The sequence below is a fragment of the Rhynchophorus ferrugineus genome, unplaced genomic scaffold, assembly GCF_030347505.1.
Source record: "Rhynchophorus ferrugineus isolate W39M unplaced genomic scaffold, kcgeb_rfMv2 rfM3, whole genome shotgun sequence".
Taxonomy (NCBI): Eukaryota; Metazoa; Arthropoda; class Insecta; order Coleoptera; family Curculionidae; genus Rhynchophorus; species Rhynchophorus ferrugineus.
In genome coordinates, this window is record NW_027472582.1 from 35,574,266 (window position 1) to 35,596,396 (window position 22,131).

The 22,131-nt window shown below is 28.9% G+C and overlaps 1 protein-coding gene across 1 annotated transcript; it reads left to right on the forward strand.

Annotated features, from left to right (window-relative positions):
- The first annotated feature begins 9,865 nt into the window (after window positions 1–9,865).
- LOC143193945 (uncharacterized) lies at window positions 9,866–19,326 on the forward strand. Its single transcript, XM_076400399.1, has 7 exons — window positions 9,866–11,104; window positions 12,059–12,167; window positions 16,452–16,665; window positions 16,895–17,035; window positions 17,094–17,246; window positions 18,029–18,172; window positions 18,227–19,326. Exons 1-6 carry the CDS (start codon window positions 10,053–10,055, stop codon window positions 18,166–18,168), a joined length of 1,809 nt encoding a protein of 602 aa, XP_076256514.1. The 5' UTR covers window positions 9,866–10,052; the 3' UTR covers window positions 18,169–18,172; window positions 18,227–19,326.
- Window positions 19,327–22,131: the final 2,805 nt, after the last annotated feature.

Genomic DNA, 22,131 nt, shown 5'->3' on the forward strand with positions numbered 1-22,131 from the left:
TTAGAGGTCATCCCAGAATACATTTACTCTTGCTCAGCCTGATTACTGGCATGGCTGAGATCATTTTGCTTGTCGAACTCTTTCCTTTTGTATTATCACAATTATAAATAATCACAAACATAAATTTACGACCACACTCCAGTAGGATTCGAACACCGATTTCGACTATCGCAATATTAATAGGACTGTCCTGTCGCCTTGACCATTGCGCCAGCCAAGACGAATAGTCGGCTTTGCTTTTTTTTAAAACATATGATAGCTCGCTAGTGTCAAAGGGCCACATTGATCTGTTTAGTTGGCATTCAAATCTTGTAAACATATATGAACAATTTCAGAGACAAAGATTGCAATAGTTTGAATTTGTCTTTCGAATAAAAGGTAAATGAATTATTCACGGACTTCTGTAATAAAGTCAACATTTTCGATGGAAAACGCAGAAAATAGCTCTGGAATATTTTTGTTATGGATCAAATTCATCGAAATCGAACTGAAAAATAAAAAATTACGTTTCCCGAATACAAAACAAATGTGATCGGTCCCTCACTATGGCGAGGTTTAATCAAGAGTAAGTTCCGTCACCAACAGCAGAGTATAGGTTGAGAAGTAGACATTCTCTCTGAGCGCCGACTATGGATTGACGAGAATGATGCTGATTTAATGCATACTTGTAAAACTGAACTCATCACAAAATATTCGATATTATTTAGTAAATCAAATAAGATTAAAGTTATCAGAGACTCGTGTATATAAGTAATTAAGAAAATAAAGGGACAAATCTAGACAAAGAACATCAAACTTTTCCGACAGTTTTTTTATTTTAACATTTCTATTATTTAATACCTTATATTTTATTAAAAGTATTAAAAATACTTACATGAAAATGGTATTAATAGAAATTAATTACTGGTTCTCGACTTGCAAGATTTAATAACATGTCCATAATGTTTTTCTGCTTTGGAGAATGCATAATTATATTACAAGTACTTATTACTGTCGTTCTTTTTTTCAAACACAATTTTTCACGTTCAAACACAATTTCGCAGACACAAATTTTTCGTTCGAAGCCTGTTATTGCAGAAATAATATTTATTCCAGGTGAAATAAATAAAAGTATATAATGAAGTAATTATACATAGAATTGTCATGAAATAAGTTTTTCAAAATTAGTCATCATTCCCAATATTGATTGAATAAACGAATGACGCTGCCTTTATATCTAAAATTTCTATAGGCTGTTACCGTCAGACGACACTAAAAGGATGTCAGCGTACGTGTTGATTAGCCAGAACTGCATATGCGTTGCATATTTGCTTTAATCTCACCTGACAGATTTCACAGCCACTAATTTTGTAGATTGCTATGGAACAAAAGCTATATATTTATGTTACATAATATGAATATAGAATTTGTTTGAAAATTATAGTGAAATAAGAATGAAAAATGGCCATGGTTGTAAACGTTTTTTGTTTATTTGTTATTATACTTATAACTTTCTGATTTTAGGGATAATTCAAAAGATGAATAAAAGCTAAATGTTTAAATGAAATGTCATGAATTTTCAGGATAATATAAATATAAGATGTACTTAATAGAAAGTGGTTGGAATAAATTGATAACATAACATTTGAAGCTTTGTGATTTATTATTTCTTTGGGTTTATATAACTAACTACCAAGAGTAAATAAATAATGCAGAAATATTATATAGGTAAGTTTGTGTGTATGTTTCTAAATGTGTTTTGCTTATATTAAGTGTTTTTGTTTATTATTATTCCATTTACTGCCATAAAATTTGTTACATGATATAATATTTCTGCATTATTTATTTGCTCTGAGTAATTCTATAAACGCGAAGCAATAATAAATAAGAAATCTTCAAATGTTATGTTATTAATTTATTCCAAATAGTTTCTATTAACTACACCTTTTATTTACATTATCCTGAAAATTCATGACATTTTATTTAAACATTTAGCTTTTATTCATCTTTTGAATTATCTCTAAAGTTAGAAAGTTATAAGTAAAACAATAAGTTAACAAATAAACAAAAAACGTTTACAAATATGGCCATTTTTCATTGTTACCTTTACTATAATCTTCAAACAAGTTCTATTTTCATATTATTTAACATAAAAATATATCCGTTATTCCATAATAATTTACAAAATTTCGCATTGTCTGCCGCTAATTCTCCACGAAATAATAAGTAATTATTTTACCTCAACAAAATGTTGTAAATATAAAATTAACGTAAGAAATACTTCCTAACGACAATTCTCATAAGCAACAACGACAATCAAGTCGCACACTGGGGTCCTTTTACTGTCGTCTATTACCTTCTAATCGTCCGGTATGGCTTCATATAATAAGTATGACTAGTGATGAAAATTTAAAGCCATTGTGCAAAGATTGCTATTAACCCAACCATATATTACACTAATCCCAAGCGTAACAGGCCAATTGAAAAGTCCCCCGCCTGAAACATAGATGGCGCTACTAGAATTAAATCCATCTGTTTTTAGTTAGCCCTAACCCTCAAAAGGTGCGTGTATAAATTTGACAGCTGTCGGATCATTAGTTTGTGAATTATAGCATTTTGAGTGAAGCAACTTTTGTTATAGTGAAAAAAAGGATAAAAAGGAATTTCGCCTGTTGATAAAATATTGCTTTTTGAAGGGAAAAATACAGTTGAAGCAAAAACTGCCCCAGGAAAATCAACCATCAAGGATTGGTATACTAAGTTTAGATGTGGTGAAATGAGCACCGAAGACGATGAACGCAATGGACTCCCAAAAGAGGTTGTTACAAAAAAAGGTGTTTTACTATGGTAGGCCAGGGACTTTTCATTTGATCTTTTAAAGCATGCCTAAATATGCTCCAAGTGTAAATCATGACTGCAAAACTTCCGGAGCAGTAGTTAACTTCCTAAGGAATCAATCCATTCATGGATTATATATAGAGACAAAATTCATGAAGCTGGATTCATCTGTTCTAAAAATGCTAACCATGGATGGCAATTTTTTAAAAATTAATTTCACATAAACTGTATTTTTTAATAAAAAATGTGTACAAGTTAATTCCAAGACCTAATAATTAAATTACATTTATTGCATTAACTCTTAATCAATAATAATTTATCTGGTAAAGTAAACATATCCGATCATTCGATACAACTTTTTATAAAATGAAGGATCATAACAAGATAATTGTTTATAAGTATACTTTTTATTAAATTAACATTTAATCAAATAGTAAAATCAAAACAATTTGAAGCAAATATATTTATTATTATATTGTTTCCGTTTTGATATAGTGAAGAGGTCAAGCCTGAAAGTTTTTCGAGAACGGTGAAAAAACAATTTTGATGTTTTATTTTGTTTTGCGTAAATAGTAAAATCAAATATAAGGTTGGGGAAAAAGTAACTTTGTTTATTCCGAATATATAGCTTTAAAATGTAATACTGGTGGTATACTTAGCAATGCCTTCAATGAAGCCATACTATAACGCACTTGTAAGCTAATAGAAATAAAACATTATAGAACATTCTAGATACAAAGCCACTTATTCGGTTGTTGTGTCAAAACTTATTGTGCCGGCTTGGTTAACGCAATGGTAAAGGCGACAGGACGGTCAAACTATTGTTGCGATAGTCGCGGGTTCGAATCCTGCTGGGGCATGGCCATAAATTTATGTTTGTGATTGTATAAAATTTGTGATTGTCATAGACAGGAGTGCAAAATCCGACATTCATGCCAGTAACGTGGCTGGATAAGACAGGGTGTCTTCTGGGATGATTTCTAAGTCGATCACTCGCCAGTCGGTATGCTTAATGCCGAGGACCGTGATTCGGAGTCCAGATACAGTAGGTCCCATCCAGATAAACCCTCGTTGGTAAAAAGGATACTTTAAAAGATATGAAAAAAAATTATTGTGCATTGAAAAATTACATTTCAGAAGACAATTTTAGTAATATTTTGTTTTTTTACTTTTCAAACGGGAGATATGCTTCGCAGGTTAATAAAAAATGGTGTTATATTTATCCTGATGATTGTTATTAAGTCACCCAATATTAGTTTGTTAGTCTTAATTGGGACTTGACTTAAAATATATATATTTTTTTAATTTGTTTAATTTGAGTCCGTGCCCTGTTCTAGTATTATCCAAGAGTTGTGTTAGTTTGATATTAGCATGACAATGGAGTCTGTCCTCATGTCTTCTTGCAATTCTCTTGATTTCCTAGATGACAGTCGGCATCTAAAGATCTGGATGTAAGTAATCAGTCCTGTAGTATCTCAGCGTACTTACAATACATCTCAGGTTTTTGTTCTTGTACGGTATTTACATTTCTACTTTCTGTTATCTACTTAATTATGATTTTTTTCCAATTAACCAAATATTTTCCTATATTTTAACCGTAATTATTTCTTTTTCTTTACATGCTCCTTCCAGCGAAATTTTGCATCGAGATTCATTCCGAGATATTTAGCGTTGTTGCTATATGGAATGATATTATTATTTATTGTTATTGGTAGGTGAGCCGTCTAATTATACATGAATTGTCACTTGCCCGTTGTAAATTCGTGTGGCTTCTTCGCTTTTATGCCAACAGCAAGAATCGCAGTGTCATTAGCAAATACAGCCATCGTGATATTTTCCATGTGTACATCACAAGTGTAGAGTAGGTAAAGTATTGGCTCAATACACTTCCTTGTGATACACCTACATTAGCTTATTTTATTGTAGAGTATCCTCGTGTTAGACTTTAAAAATTCTGGCTGTAATGTAAAGTTTCAATAGCTCAAAATATGCGTGTATAAATTTGACAGCTGTCGGATCATTAGTTTGTGAAGTATAGCATTTGAGTGAAGCAGCTTTTGTTATTGTGAAAAAAAATGGATTAAAAGGAATTTCGTGTGTTAATAAAATATTTATTTTCCAAGGGAAAGAATACAGTTGAAGCAATAACTTGGATTGATGCCGAGTTTCCGGACGCTGCCCCAGAAAAATCAACCGTCAAGGTATGCTAAGTTTAGACGTGGTGAAATGAGCACCGAATACGGTGAACGCAGTAGACACCCAAAAGAGGTTGTCATCGACGAAAATATTTAAAAAGTTCACAAAATGATTTTGAATGACCGTAAATTGAAATTGAATGAAATAGCAGACACCCTAAGATATCAACTTAACGTGTACATCATCTCTGTGCAAAGTGGGTGCCATGCGAGCTCACTTTTGACCAAAAACACAACGACGAGTTGATGATTCGGAGCAGTGTTTGAAGATGATCAAGCGTAATAAGCCCGAGTTTTTGCATCGATATGTGACAATGGATGAAACATGGTTCCATCATTTCACTCCGAAATCCAATCGACAGTCATCCTAGTGGATTGCAGACGATGAACCCGCTCCAAAGCGTGGGAAAACGCAACAGTCAGCTTACAAGTTTATGGCGTCTGTATTTTGGGATGCGCATGGAATAATTTTCATTCACTACCTTGAAAAAGGAAGGATCATCAACTGTGACTATTATATAGCGTTATTGGACCATTAGAAGGACGAAATAACTGGAAAACGACCGCATTTGAAGAAAAATAAAGTGCTGCTTCACCAAGACAATGCACCGCGTCACAAGTCAGTGCAAACGATGACAAAAATCCATGAATTGGACTTAAAATTGCTTTCTCATCCACCGTATTCTCTAGATCTGGCCCCCGGTTGCTATTTCCTGTTCTCAAAACTCAAAAAAATTCTGGCTGGGAATACATTTTCCTCAAATGAAGAGATGATCGCCGAAACTGAGGCCTATTTTGAAGCAAAGGACAAATCGTACTACAAAAAAGTTGGAGGGTCGCTATAATCAGTGTATCACCCTTGAAGGGAATTATGTTGAATAAAAAAACTAATTTTGGCAAAAAAATCTGTTTTACTATGGTAGGCCGCGGACTTTTCAATTGACCTGTTACCATGTGTCCAGAACCATATCAATTACTATAAGTCCTTAAGCAAGAATTGTAATGTTTGCGACTAAAGTTGATAAGACTAAATATGTTGCGATTTATAGTAATTGTTTCTGTTGGTGGGTATCGTACAAAAAAGCATGAGTTATTATTTTTTATCTTTCCGCTGGTATTACATATTGCTGTAGTCTTCCAGGTGTATATCGGCGTTTGATATTTTGATGACTTTTCGACAAAATCTCATCTGCCATCTTCAGGTCTTACTTCTCTTCGTTCTACTTCCCGTTACAAGTGCTGAACACGCAGTTAAGTTAGGTATGGATAGAATCCCGGAAGACTACACCAACGTATATATAACACATGAGCTGAGAATTCCCGGACATAAACGGTATAGATAACGGTTTTTTTTTGTACAAAATTAGCTTTATTCATCAACGTAATCTTTATCAAGAGCCACACAATAATTCCAGCGCTGCTCTAGCATTTAAATACCACCTTTGTAGAACGATGTATCTTTTGCCTCAAAATAAGCGTGTCATCTAGTTCTGTCCCATCAGATGACGATCGTTTTAGTTCCGGAGTGAAGTGGTGAATCTATTGTCACAACGCCGATGCCAAATTTCCAATGTGTTACGTTTAAACATAGTCAAACACAGCTCAAAATCATCAACACATTCTAGTTTTTGGCCAACAGTGAGCAAACGCGTCATCCACTTTGAACAGAGCTTTCTCATAATCAAATGCTCATGCAATATAAAACCAACACGTTCTTTTGATATCTTTACGATGTTAGCTAATTCACGCAACTTCATTTTTCAATTATTCAAAACGATTTGTGGATTTTTTTATGTTTTCTAGTGTTACCTCCTCATTTGAACGTTCACTGCGTTCTACATCATCGGTGTGTCTAAGACCACGTTTGAAGTCAGCAAACGAAATTTTTATTGTTGTTTCTGGTGGATCGGAGTCCTTATAACACTTTTCAACCCATTGCTTCACTTGGACGGTATTTTCTCCATTAAGAAGCAATGTAAAATTAAAACACAAAAAAACATTAAATTTTTTTTAATCCCTTGTTTTAACAATAACAAAAGTAGTGTCACTCCTAGCACAATAACTCACAAACTTACGAGTAGAATATAGAGAAATATTAACAGCTTTTTTTTAAGGATAGTACTGACTGGAATGCAATAAAATTAACGCCATCTATGTGTCAGGCCCGCAACTACCCTACAAGAAAATGTTTATCGCAAATTCAATGAACAATTGAATAGTGTCAAATTGTATTGTCCTTTAAAAATACTTTTTAAAGTAGCATCCATTTTAAAAGGTTAATTTATTTAAAGAAATATATTTTGGCTAAGTATCCAAATGAATATGTTTGGCTTAAGGCTACTTAACCAAGATAAATGATAAATAAATAAATGCCATTTTTGTTACAATTTGTTGTGTCTAACTCTGTAGACAACCAAAGCTATATGCTTCCTGCTATTCCTAAATGCTGCCATGTCAATAACTGTACAGTAACTTTCATAGATATTTTTAAAGGTGTAAATTTAAAAAAATTTCATTGTATAATACATATCGGTTTTCACCATAGTATGTTATAAATATGATGTTAAGATAATGAATGATAATATGTATGATATAATTTTGGATTCAAGAAGTTATTAAAATTATAAAAGGGATAAATGAAGAATGTTTTTGTAAATATAATAAAACAATGGCGAAAAAATAACAATGATTATGGATATCAAGTACCATCTGAATATTGTACAATGCCAAACTTTTCTCCAGAGACATCTATTGAGTTTTCTCTTTAATAATCTATGAATAGAGACTACATATTTTAATAAGAACGTTAATTAATTTTTTTACAGTTATATTATCTTAGGCCTATCAAGTCATTCTTCAACTCCAGTGAGCAACGACGATTCGTATTAAAGCTATAAGTGATTCAGGAAGAGGGAAAATTAAAATATTACAATCCGAAACAAAGTACCCACAGACATAAATAATGTGTCTAAGAAACGAGTCATTGTGACAAATTTATAATTACAATTTAACACCATTATAATTACTTGTTTTATTCGCTATGCTAAGATTCGCGACGGGATCTGACTGGTTCATGTCGTTCTAGGATTTGTTTATTTTACGCCATTTTCAATGTGCCCTATATAGAGAACAGTGTGGTTAGATTTTTGTAACGTATATATTATTAAATAATTATTATATAAAATAATAATTATTTAATTTTATTACTATTAACAAGTCGGTAGTTGAAATGCATTCTCGTTCTAAGAAGTGTTGTGTGTCCGGATGCACAGATAGTGAGGAAATGTATAATCGTTTTCCGTTAAAAAAGTATCCTGCGATCTTTAAGAAATGAGTGGAAAACATTAAAAATCCTAAACTGGTTGGGTTAAACATGAAACAGATTTATGATCGTTACCATGTCAGACAGCTTTGTGATACATTTAAACTTTCCTTTAAGTACTTAATGACAATTTAGTGATGACGAAAATAATACCACGAGCTCAAAATATGTACAAATGGAAGTGGATCAAAATGATATACAAGGTAAATTAAAGGAGTTAGTCACGTTTCTGTTCATAATTGTTACCATTAATTTCTAAACTGACTTACTTTATTTGTAGTACCTATTTCCATCATTCCAGGCCCACAACCAGGGTGTTCGAAGTAAGTATTATCGACATTTGAAGAAACTCCAGAAGGTGTTGGTAAAGTTTGTATTCATTCAGCCAGTATCCCCTTTCTGCCTATTCTTACCGTTAATTACTTGACTCTATAACTTATATCTATATAACTCTATAGTCCAGATGCCAGATCAATTGACAGCCTTGACAATCAGTCAAAACTGTTACGTGCCAAACATTACTATGAGCCAATCAAATATCTTCACAATAAATAATAATAAAGTATTTACAGAGGCCTATAATCGAGATTTAAATTGACCAATCAAATTACTTGAATTGTCCATTATGGCGCCCTCTGGTCTTGGGCAAAGCAATACTTTTCGCCAGAGTCCCATTTTCCATTACTCTATAGTAATTATGCCCACAAATATCTACAGTAGGGATGCCAAAAAAATATCGATATATTCTTGAAAAATAATACCGGTATTTTTGGCTGATATTTTTTTAATTGATGTATTAATGTATCGATATTTTTTTAAACATTATAAAAATCTTAATTATTTTTAAAAAAACCTTTAAAGTTGGTACTTATTTTCAATGTTTATTAAAATATCTTTACCTTTATAAAAATTTTAAAGGAGGATATCGATATGTCTTTTTGGGCCGATATTAAAATATTTTTATCTTTTTTCTTTTAGAAATACCTTAATTTCTCTCTATTAATAATCTAATCAAATGTCAGAATTACAGAAACCTTTGAGTCAAAATTTATATAATGCAACACATAAATAAATACTACTGATTATAAACTTATTCCCTGGCGCATTCGTTTAATATTGTCAAATTATTTTAAAAATAAAATTTGTAATTTATAGTAATTACTTATTTATATACATTAATCTAAATTTTCATTTTACTTTTACATAGTAATATAGATGAAATTGAAAAACCTGAATTAATTAATTTAATAATAATAATTTTTATACCTAAAAATGTATCTCCTCTTTAGATATAGAAATAAATAGTAGGTCAAATCAATTTGCGACGTTGCCGCTTGTCGTGGTTAGTTTGGTATGTCATATATTATAAATTAAAATATCTGTATTTTTAGTATTACAATTCATGTAAGTTACACAAAATACGAAAGCACATTTTCATAATTAAATTTTTATAAACTTATATCTAGTGTTTGCAATATATATATATATATATATATATATATATATATAGTGATTATGATAATGGTATAATATATACGGTTATTGCAACAATGTCTTACAGTCCAAGGGGATTTCCCCAAGTAATTTTACTTCAGAAAACAACATATTTTTCGAAATGATATGTGAACATTTTCATAATTCAGGTGTTTGTTAAGGAAGTTTTGTGATTTAGAAATAATTTGTAAAAGCCTTTACACACAAGTCGTTTTAGAGAGGTTATGGTGCTTTTGGCTCGCCAGAGTAATTTTCAAATGGAACTACGTTTAGTTAACAGCCACGAAAACGAGAAACTTGCCTACTACAAAAATGGTGATATTCAAGTAAATGGTGATGATTTTGTTCTTTTGGGTTTTAAGAACTTAAAAGCAGTTCTTGATATACCCGATAAAATGAAGCCTGAAAATAATTTAACTAGTATAACAAAAAAGACTGTTCCAAAAATGCAACTTGATGCAGCTGGAGAAAAATTTATTCACTTAAATGGACGTAAACTTAAGGTGGTTTCACAAAATCAGATACCTGAAGAAATATGTAAACGTACAATTCTCTTAAAAAATAAGATGGTTAATTTAGGAAACACTAAAAACCCAGTAAAGTTATGTGTTATCAGCAGCGCAACGCAATTAGCTGGGAATAAAGCGGATATGAAAGATAAGCCAGTATCCAACATTTTGATTGATAAGCTACAGTGTACGACTCCTAAGAAACTACGGCTGATAAGTATCAAAAATATAATAAAACCAGTTCATTGTGATCCACCAAGTCAAAGTGAAAACAGTAATGGTATCATAGATTCTGTGAATCCCAAAAATATACTGTCAGATAGTCAAGGTCTGCCTGAACAGATTGACTCATTTTTAATAAGTAATACTAGTGCTAAGGGAACTACTAAATTGCTCACATCTAAAAATATTGACATATTAAATAAGGTTAAGATGCAAGCTTTAAATTTAAGTAAGAAAACTAAAGTGGTGGATAGTGCGGTGCAAACAGATCCACAATCAGTTATGGATCAAAATATACAAACTGACCCCAGTCATGACAGTCTTGATTCACTGCAGGTTTTGTGCAACTGGATAGAATTTGGTGATTCCCCAGTTTTAAATAATGTTAATTTAAATATGTCAAATAACGATTCAACTTCAGTTCTAACAGAAAGTATGTCATATAAAGTGAAAACTATGCCTGACAGTGCAGATAGAACATTGAAAAAACAGCGGTTTTTTAAAGATTTAAATGAATGTTTGAAACCTTCATTAAATGGAAACTTGTAAGTATTTTTAAATTTACTTTTAAAGCTTAGTTATTTCATTTCAGTAATTTTATTTCAATACTCCAATATTATATGTTTTAACAAAAATTGATATATTGTGATAAACTTTTATAACCTAGTTTTATGTTATTTCTTAATTTTCTCAGTGTTATATTCCCATTTATCAATTTTTTTAATGTAATTTATCATATTGTCCATTAATTTGGGAAAGTTAGGTAATAATATAAAATCATTAACATATTTGACTGAATTTTAAAAAAACTAAATCAAGTAAAATGTTTTAGCATATTTTACTTGAAACGTGGAAAATTACCTTTTGTGTTATAAATATGATATGAGATGCTGGGTAAACATTTTAGATAACATTTGAGATAAAATTGAAATGTAAGAAATATTCCTGACCTTGGATCTTAAATTTGAAATACTTAAATCTTATTTTTTCTTAAATGTATATAACTATTTATATTTCGTTTATAAAATATATCAACTTTTAAAATTTATTAACTGAAAAAGAGAATTATCTTAATACTAAAAGTAATTAAGTTGTTTTTTAATCTGCAAAAAAGTATTTGTTCCATTATACTAAGATCAGTTCAACTAGTATCTTTGTTGCTTTCTTGTAAATTCTCAGTGTACTACACTAAGGTGTACATACAGCATATTTTAACGTTAAAATAGTTCTGCAAAATATTTTGTACTAAATTATAACACACTAGCATATTCATATTTAGAATTATTGTAAAGGCTAAAATATCAAAGAATGTTATGCTAATGACTTACCTTTAAATAATATATTACAAGTTGAATATTACATAAGTATAAGTTACTTTTGGCTAATTCTGAAAAATTTAATGAGTTACTAATAAATATAATAAAATTAGAATAAAAAATTATAATACTAACATTCAGTATGTTGACAAGCTAATACTGATTCCAAATTAATTTTTTCAGACCTATCCATGAAGGTGTCATAGACAATAACATTAGTTTGGTTAAGCGGATGTGTATGGCTCTCAAAGCAAGAGGTGTTGGAATTAACGAAGAAAATAATAATGGATGTGTAAGTACTTAATATACTATCATATCTTAAAACTTTTTGAAAAATAGTGATTTTAACTTTATTAATGTCATATTTGTTTTATCTGTAATATATTAATAGGTATTATAATGCTAGTGTTATGGAATTATTAATTTAATTACCTATAATAAGAGTTACTACTGTTACTACTCATGTTAATCAATTCAGTGACAAATATTTGGATATATATGTTTTTGTATTTTATTTGTACTCCATACAAATAATTTTAACATTATGAAACATAACAAGGATAATATTTAAAACATGAAAGAATATATCGAAGTGGAATTTATGAAAATTTGGTTTTGATTTAAAAATAAGTTAAACATAACTAGACCATTTCAATATTTTCCTATCACTCCCACTCTATATTTTATTAGTAAATGTATCATATAGAAATATAATTATGTTCCATACTCCTATATATCTGTTTAACTTTTTAATCTAACCAAACCAATATTTATTCCAGTAACATACTGTAGTGAAAAAACGTGATAGATATTAATACTGTACCAAATTTCTTAAAAATATTTCACCAATGACTTTACATTAACATATATTTTAATGTGTATTTATATGACATGACTTGCTGCAAAATTTAACGTTTAAAAACGTTTAAATTCGTGAGTCATGTTTATTGAATTTCATACAGTTTCTGTGAAGTAGTTCGATTGGGACTTTCCCTTGTATGTACACATGGTTCTGCGAATATTTTACACAAAAGAACTAAATAGTGAACATTGAAATTTAAAACACGTCACTCCATTTCAGTCCTATTAAAACTACTGTTAGGTCATACTTATTTGTGTACTTAAATAAATGTTAATATTAAATGTTTAAATAAATAAGGCTTTCGAAGAAATTGCATAGCAGTAAAATTAATAAAATAATAAATATGTCTAATATACAAGAGTAAATCAAGCGAAAATATTAAAGGGTTTAATCAATGCCGATTCTGTAGGCATTATGTCAATCATATAAATATAAATTACGTAGTTTACTCGGATTATTTTTTATTTACAGAGCTTCTTTAAATGATATCATCAAAATATAAACAAAATTTAAGGACCTAGCCGACCGTTTTATTTATTTACTTAGGTTAACAAAACATTTATATACAAACATATCTATATATATATATATATATATATATATATATATATATATATATATATATATATTATATATATATATATGTATATATATATATGTATATATATATATGTATATATATATATGTATATGGTGGGTATTCCCATTTTCCATTCAATATTCAACGTACAGCTGTGGTTTGTAATCGCTACATTTTTAATCACTTCATAATATTTTTTATAAAATATTACGTCAATTATGGTTTTTTACATTAGAAAGTCTCTTTTTTCCTCGAACTATATTAAAAACTGGCATTTTCTTCAGAGAATAAAAAAACGTGTAACATGTATGTGTATATTGTCTCCAGCAAAATGTATTAACCAAAATAAGAACAATCTCATATTTGACATCGAGATGAACCCGAAACAGAACGTGTAACATTAACATTTTACCGGTATTTAGTAATTTGGCTTAATGTCACTAGAACTTTAGTCATCAACATATTACTGACATTACTAATTTTTCAGTACGAATGGTTGCATAACAATATTAGATCATATTAGATAATTTTTTTATTTTATATATTTTAAATAGCTAGAATTATAGGTCAATTGGAAAGTTCCCGGCCTACTATAATAAAAGACATTTTTTTGGCAAAATTAGTTTTTTTTTTATTCAAAATAATTCCCTTCAAGGCTAATACACTGATTATAACGACCCTCCAACTTTTCAATACCCTTTTTGGTAGTACGATTTGTCCCTTAATTCAAAATAGGCCTCAGGTTCGGCGATCACCTCTTCAATCGACGAAAATTTTCATCGAGCATTCTTTTGAGATCTGAGAACAGGAAATAGTTGCTGGGGGGTAGATCTGGAAAATACGGTGGATGAGGAAGCAATTCGAAGCCAAATTCATGGATTTTTGCCATCGGTTTCACTGACTTGTGACCCGGTGCATTGTCTTGATGAAACAGCACTTTATTTTTCTTCAAATCCGGCCGCTTTTCGGTGATTTCGTACTTCAAACGGTCCAATAACGCTATGTAATAGTCGCTGTTGATGGTCCTTCCTTTTTCAAGGTAGTCGATGACAATTATTTCCATGCGCATCCCAAAATACACACGCCATAACCTTGCTAGCCGACTGTTGCGTTTTCCCAAGCTTTGGAGCGGGTTCATCCTGTGCAGTCCACTGGGATGATTGTCGATTGGACTTCGGAGTGAAATGAGGGAGCCATGTTTCATACATTGTCACATATCGATGCAATAAGTCGGGTTTATTACGCTTGATCATCTTCAAACACTGCTCCGAATCATCAACCCGTCGTTGTTTTTGGTAAAAAGTGAGCTCGCGCGGCACCCACTTTGCACAGAGCTTTCTCATACCCAAATATTCATAAATGGTATGATGTACACGTTCAGTCTGATATCATCTGTTGTTTCATTCAATTTCAATTTACGGGCATTAAAAATAATTTTGTTGATTTTTTAAATGTTCTCGTCGGCAACAACCTCTTTTGGGCGTCCCCTGCGTTCATCGTCTTCGGTGCTCATTTCACCACGTCTACTTAGCATACCAATCCTTGATAGTTGATTTTCCTGAGGCAGTGTTCGGAAACTCGGCATCAAGCCAAGCTTTTGCTTCAACCGTATTTTTTCCCTTCAAAAAGCAATATTTTGTCAACACGCGAAATTACTTTTTATCCATTTTTTTTCATAATAACAGAAGTTGCTTCTCTCAAAATGCTATAATTTACAAACTAATGATCCGACAGCTGTCAAATTTATACACGCATCTTTTGAGGGTTAGGGCTAACTAAAAACTATGTGTCAGGCCGGTGAATTTTTAATTGACTTGCTACTTTATTTAATATAACATTTAATTGTTACGCCACTGTTTATAGTAAATAATGAATATGTAATAATTGAATGTTACAATTTTCTGCGAAGTGGATGCTTTTCTCAATTACCATCTATTCATATCGTAATACATATACATATAAATCATAATACCGTACATTATCCACTTGTCCATTCTACATATCAGTAATTGTCAGTTTCTTCCACTTTTAACCGTAAATGTGAATTATGTTAATAAGTAAAAACGAATTTTTCTTTTAGGGCAATTTTATATTACAGGTGATTAATAGTTTGCCTTTTGACAATTGGTTTTAACATAATTTGATGAAAAATACATTTATAATAACTATATTTCAGAGCAGGGATTCTGGAAAATGTTTTTAAAACTGTTGAGCTCTAGAACAGTTCAAAATATAGTTTTTAATAAGGCTTTAATAATATTAATTTAATAGGCTTAATCACTTTTAAAGTCTCACGAAATTGTACTGGTAATATACCCAGCTTTCTAAAAGATTAGCTAGGACATATCGTTACATTATCCATATAAGGAGTCCATTTATGGCATTCAAACAAGGTAATAATTGGAATTAACAGTTTGTTGCTGTTTTATCCGAAATTGAAAATTTCATTTTATATGTTAAAGACACTAATTTTAATATTGCCAAAACTGAATGAAATTAAATATTTAATATATCACTTACTTATAATTATTATTGAATGCATGCTTTTATCACTGATTGACTTTGGAATTGCCAGCAAAAAAACAATTGTCATTATCGAATTATCATGAGATTGTTTAGATAACAAAATAAAACCTAAGAATGAGCCAAGATTTTGCAATTTAATAATATTATTCCATCAAATTATTCAATGCAAAATACTTTTATATGTTCTGTCAAACAAAATTAAAATTGTAATTTGGACTGGATGTATTTAATTACTTAAAATATATTAATTATATATATATATATATATATATATATATATATATATATATATATATATATAATATAAATGATAAATAATAAAAATATTTTAAAACTGTTGAACATTGTTTTTATCAAACTCTAATGTGTAATTCCCAATGTTTGAAATATTGTACGAATATGACTAAACAGTGATTATTTATGTTTTGTACTGTTTATTGTAATGGCTATCTTAATACAAATAAAAAATATTTTTTGTATTATCAAACCATTTAGTGACAATATAATCTGGAAATTCTGATTATTATCATTTTAATGTATAAGTTATAATAATATAGTTTTCAGTAGTTAAAAAAATAGTTTAAGTTGAATTTTCTCTTAATTTGTAGACGCCTTTGCAACTGGGTATAATTAACAATTGTCAACCAGAAATCGTGAAAGTTCTTCTAGACAACAATGCTGACATTTTGGAAGTTGATGGTGAAGGCAACAATGTTCTTCACTTAGCTGCAAAATTTGAACGCATAGAAATATTGAAAATCATCATAAATCATCAAGTATTTAGGCAAAATTTCCAGATAATTAATAGTTTTAATTTTGATGGTAAGTGTATTTTCAATGTATTGTTTTATTAGGAAATAATTTCGATTTAATGAGATATTTGCAATAAATTAGATTAAGAAGTGCATACACATAAAATCGAATTTGTTCTATAAAAAACCTATTAATAATAATATAAAATATATTAATATATATTTTGTATATTTTTTTAACTAATGATTATAATAATAAAATACAGATTTTTAATAAATTTCATTATAATCTACTTCAGGTTTAACACCTTTAATGTTGTGTTGTATGTCAAAATGGTACGAAGGTGCTTCACTTTTCATTAATGAAGGGGCTGATGTGAATCTTAAAGATCAAACTTCCGGAAGAACATCTTTATTTCATGCAGCTGAAGCCCATTGTGGTATGTAGCAATTACATATTAATATTCTTTTGTAAGTAGAAGTTATTATTTATTTCAGATGAAATAGTTAAAATATTATTAGATAATAGAGCTGATCCGAAAATAAAAAATTTCTTTGGAACTAGTCCACACGACGCAATGTATGAATTAGATGAGATGCCAGACATTATTAAAAATTTAATATTCGGCAAAACGAAAAAACGCACATTTGGTAAGTTTATTATTTATTTTGTTTGTTTTATTTTTGAATTTGACTTTTACTGGAAACTTTTATTTTATTGGAATATAAATTAATACATTTCTGTTTTGTCAATAAGTGAAATGTATATTGAGGAATACTAATAATGAGGTTATTAATGCATTAATAAATATACTATAATTAAATAATTTTCCCGTTTTCCTAGCGGCATGTGGTTATCATGTTGAAAAGGACTTTATTTGATACTTTCATCATAATTATCAATCCAAAGTCAAACACTTTAGGAGAGTGTCTGCTACTTAACTAATAAGCTGCTGCTGTTTTAATAAGTTTTGCTACAGTTGACGATCTACAACAGTTCTGACTTATCCACCAACTAACATATTTTTTAATGTGTTCCTAGCATACTGCTTAGATAGCTTATGTGGTTCTGCTTGAAATAAGTAATAATCAGAAAGACTAATATTCAGCAAGTAATATTAGTGGACAGCATGCCCCCCTTTAAGTGTTTCCATATAGTTTTTTTGCAAATTTTGGAACGTGTGCTTGAACGTTGTAATATTGCAAAATCATTGGATCGCGTTTCCGCTTAGAAAAAGTTGTTTCTTTCATGATTAATTCAATTACATACTATAGTGACAGCTTTCCTTATGTAAATCGGTTTTTCTATATATTTATGCAGGTGGTTGATGTGTATTGTGTATTAATTTTTTTAATTAAGGGAAATTGAATATTATAGTGGCGAAAAATGTTCTTATAAAGACAATTTGTCTTATAACTTTGTTATTTTTCAGAGGCAGAAATGAATCCCGTTAGGACCGCTAAGGCAGCAAGGAATTTAAAAACCTACTCCAAATTACAGAGAATAGAATTAAAGAATAATGTACATCCAGTTTCTGTTCCTTTAAGATACCCTATCAGTGAAGTGAAATAACTGAGTAAGGTTAGACATAATTATGTTTGAATGTTTTATTTATTTATTTATTTTTCAGTATTGCAACTTAGAAGTATACAATCTAATGAAACAGAATCTATACTATCAGAAGTACCTTATGATGGCAAGAATGTATCACGGGAAAGAAACATAATAAACAATCAAGTTTAAATCAACACCTATGTTAAAGATGATATATATAATTGTAAAACTTAAAAATTAAGAACTATATGATATGAAGTAACAAACAACACTTGCCAAGGAATGATTATGTAAATTTATTATTTATTATAATGAAATTTATTGGTGTTGAGTGTTAATTACTTTTAATGACACTAAACATCAAAAAATACTTAATTTAACTAGAAAAATAATTAGTCAATTTTATTTATAACTCGAAATATGTTTTTGTATATACCGAAAATGAGTGATTTTTCTGTTAAATATTATATAGAAGTATGTATATAAACTGTTAATGAATTATGTTTCTGTATTAAAAAAAATAAGATCAGTAAATAACCACATTTTAATTTTATTTATTTACTCATTAATATGTGATTTGATGTAAGGAGATTTCAATGATTTTTGATATTATTATATACTTGATAACATATAATAAACAAGATAAAATATTTAAACAATTAAAGAATATTCAGTGCACACTGTTTGAAACTAATTCAAAATGTTAACGACATTTTGAAAGTATTTTACAGTGTTTCATCTATATATTGAATTTCTTTAAAAAAAAAAGGTTCTGAAACATTCATGTAGCTACTGAGTTTTACATAATATGAACGAATGGGTGTTCTAAATCTTCGAAAATTGAATTATTTTGCTATTAATTAATTTAACTTTTATGAAAATATAATTAATTTCAAACTAAATATTAATTTTAGCTTATGTAAAAATATTCTAATCGTAAATTTTGGAAATAATTTGCATGTTAAATTACAATATTTAGCATATATTAAATTAAGGATATTATATAAGATAGTCTAAATTATATTAAAGTTAATTATTTTATTTTAACAATTAAAACATTTTAGTTTTATATTAATTATATTTAGCCAAATTTAGTTAAAATGAGAGTTATTTGGTTGGTGCCATGTTTTAGTTTGTAACTTAACACAAATAAAAAATATACTATATTCTTTAAAATTTTTCAATATCATTTCCTGTTTTATCCAAGATATTTAAATAATTATTTGAGGACATAGGATAATCTAATTTCTTTATGTGAATTCTATGTGATATTTATTTTGTGATTGATTTCAACTGTACATTACTATGAGATTATTTTGTTAAATATATGTATATAATATATTTTTATATTGATCCTAATTTTATTAACATGTATTTTTTTTTATTTAATATATTTCTTTAAAGACACTTCAAGACTATTACAATTTTGTTTTATTATATGTAAAATATAAGTGATAAATAAATTCCAGTACATAATGTTACAGTATTTGAAATGTTAATTAAAATATTTTAAGTCTGGTAATAATGAATATCTATTTCATTTAAAAATTTAAATTATTATTAAAATTAAGTGTGAGCAGATTTATAATATTGTTAAGTACATTTGTGGACAAAAATATAGTTTATCTAAAGAAGCAATTTAGTTACATCTGTTTATCTGTTTTTATATATTTCGTATAATTAATCTCTGATAAAGATTCAATCTAGAGATAGAGATCTGATACATCCAGGTGATCTTGATTCGTCACCCATTTCGTACGAGAACCGTTTCTTTTTGGTGACTGTAAGCTGATATTTTCTGATTTAATTTTTGATCATTTTTTCAGATACTTTAATGACCGTGCCGATACTAATATTCAGCGCAGCTGAAACACGCTAAAAATACTACTCTAAAAATTTTACATCAAAAATGTTTACTTCTCTATCGAATTTTACTGACAAGAGGGGGCCTCCATTATCTCGTCCCTGTTCGAAGTAACTGATTAGAGACGCAATCTGTTTTGTCTGGCTTCGGCATTTTCAATCAGAGTAATAATAAGCAGCGATTTTATTTTTATCAAAACAAGCAAAGCCCTATAACAATGTTTATAACCTAGTTATTATAACCAACAATTTGAATAATTTTACAGACGTTTAATAAACAAACGCCTTTTGCAGACTCATTTGTTTACGTGTCAGATAGCATTGTATCTCTTTTTAACTGGAATAAAATGAAAAGGAAAATATTGTCTGATTCTAAAACGAATTTAGAAATTGCGGCAGATAATACATTAAAGATCTTGATGAGGTAAGTTTACTGCTTCTTTGGATAGACTATATGTAATATTTTTGTAGTATGGCTTGCATATATTCATTCATTTGGTTAGGGTTTATGACTTTGACTTAAATCTACATAAATAATTTTAAATAATGATGCCTGAATTGTCCACATATATAATTCTTTATGTTTTAAATTGCGGCAGAAAAATAACAACAATATTGAACAAGTTCCTCCGGTAGGTCAAATTTTTTCCGTATATTGTTTTCATGCTGATAAATGACCGTAAAACATTAATATATAACTGAGCCAGTTTCATTAAAAGTAAAATAGGACACCCAAACCAGGAACATGCACTATTTATTACAGAAGTGATGTAAGTGAAGGAAATGGTTGAATATATAAGTAACAGTTGGCAGCTGTGATTATGGTAGATCTTAAATTTGGATATTGGGTTCCTGAAATGGTTAAATTATACCTAAAAAAATATAAACTATCTGAAGATGGAAGGTAAATTCAGGGTACCAAGATATTCAGTGTAATTGGTTATAGAATGGGCTAGATGAAATTTAGTTTAATTATAATTTGATGATTAATTCAGTTTTATGTGTTAACTAAAAATAATAAATGTTTATTTTTGTTTATCGTTGTATTTTGGTCAATTTAACATAAATAGAGCTAAAATATTTAATTAATGATTATTAATTTCTGTTTTTAAAAACTGTGTTTAACGTATTACGTAATATTTTATAAAATATCTATATAAAATTATTTATTGTTTATAATTGATGTTTTATTATAATATTAAATATAAGTAATAATAATAATAATTAATTATTTTATAGGCTAAATTGCATCCAAACATTGCTTTTAAAATAAATTTAATTACCCGGCGTCGTTTACTACTAGAATTCTTTTTACAGGTTTAGGCCTTCCTACTTTCTCTATCGACATTATTTTACTTCAGTTAGAGATTAAAACAAGATTTACAGAATATTATATTTCATGTTATTGAAAAGACCTCTCTTAGTGTTTATTAAGTAAGTGAAGATGATTTAGTTGGTATGTTTATTCAGAGCTTTGTTTAATTAAATATTTGTTTCTTTTATTTGTGTGCTATTTTAAATATACGATTAATTATTTTACTTTTCTTCACATCAAGATTACTTAGTATATTTAATTATTAATAATAGTAATTTAGGATATATATATATAAGTTAATTGAATAAAAATAAATCAAAATTTGGCTACAATTTGTTAACCGTGAAATAGCATAATTTATGAAGTATATACATAATTTTAACATATTTATATTTGCTCTGTCCTGTATGATATTATTTAAAAAAAAAAGAAATAAAGTATGCAGACTAAATTAAAATAAGTTTACCAACATCGTATAATAATACATTTATTTTCTGATAAATTAATACTGTTATTTCACGAATGACATACATAATATAATATTTAAACATTTTATGGTTAATCTAAGGAAATTGAGGTTGGACTTTGCGGATAATTATTTTATCACTCATACTTAATCCTCCTGATTATGCAGCAACTTTTGGTATTCACAATACAAGTTTTCCTGTTTTGTTTTTTTGTTATTGAAATTGAGGAGTAATATATACACACTAGATAAAAAAGTGTAATTAAAATCTAAAACAGCTTGCTATGGATTGCAACCGAAAATAAGCATCTAAAATTAAAGGCTCTTACTACCAAAC